The 3,064-nt window shown below is 40.7% G+C and overlaps 1 protein-coding gene across 1 annotated transcript in view; it reads right to left on the bottom strand.

The window, feature by feature from the left end:
* LOC119593778 (low-density lipoprotein receptor-related protein 2-like) overlaps positions 1 to 3,064 on the bottom strand; it is a gene marked incomplete at its 5' end in the record, with an annotated part of 22,640 nt that overhangs the window by 12,640 nt on the left and 6,936 nt on the right. Inside the window, 5 exon segments of the mRNA XM_037942802.1 lie at positions 415 to 609; positions 854 to 1,052; positions 1,417 to 1,585; positions 1,794 to 1,908; positions 2,104 to 2,204. Of these exon segments, the coding sequence (XP_037798730.1) occupies positions 415 to 609; positions 854 to 1,052; positions 1,417 to 1,585; positions 1,794 to 1,908; positions 2,104 to 2,204 (779 nt within the window).

Raw genomic sequence — 3,064 nt, 5'->3', positions numbered from 1 at the left:
TTTTCCAAAAGTTTCCCCCATATTTGATTCTCAATAATATTGATAGTATTAAAACAAAACTTCCTGAATTGTCCAGTAGAGTACAATATTTTGTGTTGAGATGGACTCCACCGTGGATTTCTTAACGCAGAAAGGTAACCATAAAAACACTCGGTATGTTTAAAGCGATCACATTTAAAATAATCATTCACGTGTTTTCGCATCGACGCGTCCCATACGCGAATATCGCAGAAGTACAGGTTCACTGTGTACAATATGTACACAGTTTTCTACATAATTTGTGCATTTCGAAAGATAGCTACAGATCATAATCGCCGTGACCATTTATTCATCATGCATTGTGCCCATCCATTCATTATGATAATTTTCAAAGTGGTCTATGAATCAAAACACCCTGAAGAGAGAGGAGAGTACCAGTCGCATCATTGCTGGGTGATAGAGAGCCAGTCCAAAGAAGTTGTTGTGGGTTCCCTTGACAAGCAGCTTCGTCTGTTTACCGGTGCGTTTCAGACAAGACCTTATGTGGTCGTGCTCCCAGTCGCTCCAGTATAGGCGCTCCTGCCACACCGCGATTGCAAACGGGTGATCCACTGACGCCTCCGCAAGGTGCTGCAATTAATGCATTGCATAATAAGCAAGAAACAAGGGTGTACAATAAGACCAGAAATATGCAATAGAAATTGATATGCGATTAAAATACCAAAAATATAAAGAAAAATATTGAAAATGTGCAAAAATTAAGTGTGAAAAAACATGCAATAAAACCAATCACTGGTACACTTTGGCAATTGTAACCAAACACTAGATAAATACATGGAACATTTCTGCCGTGCAAACCCTGGGCTGTACCTACCTTTTTATCGGTCCCATTATAGTTCACATGAAAGACCTCGTTGGTATGAGCATCCGCTATGTATATCCTCCGCGCTGGAGCATCTATCCACAGTCCATTGGGCCACCTCACGCCCTCCGATATGAGGACTGTTCGACCTGACCCATCCAGGCCAGCTCGCTCCAAGGTCGACCGGTTAACGTCAGTCCAGTACACGTACCTGGGGATATAGGTGGTACTCGATCTAGGTGCATGGTCCTCAGTACTAAGGTTTCAGCTGTCAAGGCCATGTCAGTGGGGTGTGTACTTTCTGCCTATCGACATTTCCTATTTCGGCGTATGAATATTTATCTAGCTTGTTTCAGTTTTGCAATTTATACATCGCTTTCATTCCCTCACAGTACCAAATATAAATATAATTTTACAACAAACCGTATCTAATCGATTAAATCATGACATTTCCTCCCTACTTAAATTTTTAAAAATCAAATCCTACTCCTCGGATCTCCTATCGTCAAAGTAAAATAACGGTCACTATAATCATCTACCACAGAAAACATCCCTTAAGATACCCAAAAGATTACCTGTTCTCCAAGTCCAGCTGTATACCTCTTGGGTGCGTGAGGTTAGACATCAGCACGTGGCAGGAGGTTCCGCTGAGGGAGCACACCAACACCCGTTTCCACACGGAGTCCGTCATGTACAGATTCCTCCCGAACCAGTCGACTGCGAGTCCTTCCACCATGCCCACGCCTAGGCAGAATTAAAAAGTCGAGTAGGATTCATGCGATGGGGAAAAAATATTAACAGCAACTTTGGAAAGAGGCGAGATTGTGCAGAAAAAGGTCATTTTGAGATGCAGGTTCTGGACATTGTTTACAGTCTCTTGGGTCACTGTGCACTTATTATTTTTATCAATCGATTATCCTTGGTCTTACGATCCCAAAAAGTTTAAACTGACCTTCGTTGACTACGATAGACGGGATCGTACCGCCCCTTCTAGATATCCTGAAGACACCCTGATCAGTACTCCAGTACACCATGTCGTCGATCGGATCATACGCAATGGCTATACTCTGGGAGGGGGAAAAATCACTTGGCAAGACTTGGGTTCAATCAATATGATTTTCACTAGACCTTATCTTTTTGAACTAATGGAATCTTTTGAGCTAAAATACATTATGGACTCTAGGTAATTGGTCTGATATCCTTTTTATAGCGTTCTAATACCTTATGCTACCCACCAGGCCTACAGTAGTAAATTAACGTACCTGAGCAAAGCCTGCATAGATCTGCGAATACAGAGTAAGGCCAAGGTCCAACATCCTTACGTCATTTCCTTGTGCCATGAAAAGTAGAGCATCGCCTCGTACTGAAAAAGGTACAATACTGTATTTCACTTACAAGTGACGTGGTTCACGGCTCACAACTACCAGCTTCTTACTGTAATTACTTTTTTTTGTAGAAGTTTGTATCCACTCACTTATCGATTTCCGTTATTCAAGAATGATTAATCACGGACATCGACCGTTGAAGCCCCCCCCCCCTTACATTCCGAAGACCGTTTTACCACCAAGAAAAAATGGGCGTTGCAAGAAAAAAATATTAATACAAAAAGTAATTTAAGATTTTAAATGCAAACAAAACTTCGTAGATATTTTAAACTTGTGATAGGAAGCAGCCAGTTCGTATGCATTTTATTTCATAGGCAGAGGTGCGATTAAAACAGCTTGACAGAATCACATCCACTGTAGAATTCAATAAGTGGGTAAGGGAAGATTTACAATAACTTGGTTTGGAGAATTATGGATCCCGAGTTTTTATGTTCGGTGCATGGGAGATTAATCCGCAGGTGATCTTGGTAGGAAAAAAACACGATTAAAATAGTAACCAACAGGATAGTGCATTTTGATATACATATTCCAGACTGCAAAATACTCCTCTGAGATACAATAAGAGGCTGCAATATCAAGCGAGCTTGACAACCTGCACTGTGATTGCAATTAATCTGGCAGTCATTATCAAAATGTTCAAGCTCATGAGACACCAAGAAACCATGACAGCCATCCAACCACAAACTATTTCGGTTCGATATGCATCTCTAGAATATCTTAATTCAGAAAATGCAACATCCAATATGAATTTAATATCTTGCAAGGCAAAATCAATGACGTCAACACATTTGTAGAATCCCTCTGTATAATTGTCTACTATTATACATAAAATATGACC

Source organism: Penaeus monodon, chromosome 32 (genome assembly GCF_015228065.2).
Source record: "Penaeus monodon isolate SGIC_2016 chromosome 32, NSTDA_Pmon_1, whole genome shotgun sequence".
In the NCBI taxonomy this organism is placed as follows: Eukaryota; Metazoa; Arthropoda; class Malacostraca; order Decapoda; family Penaeidae; genus Penaeus; species Penaeus monodon.
Note: the sequence above shows the minus strand (reverse complement) of the source record. Positions and strands in the feature narration are given on the sequence as shown.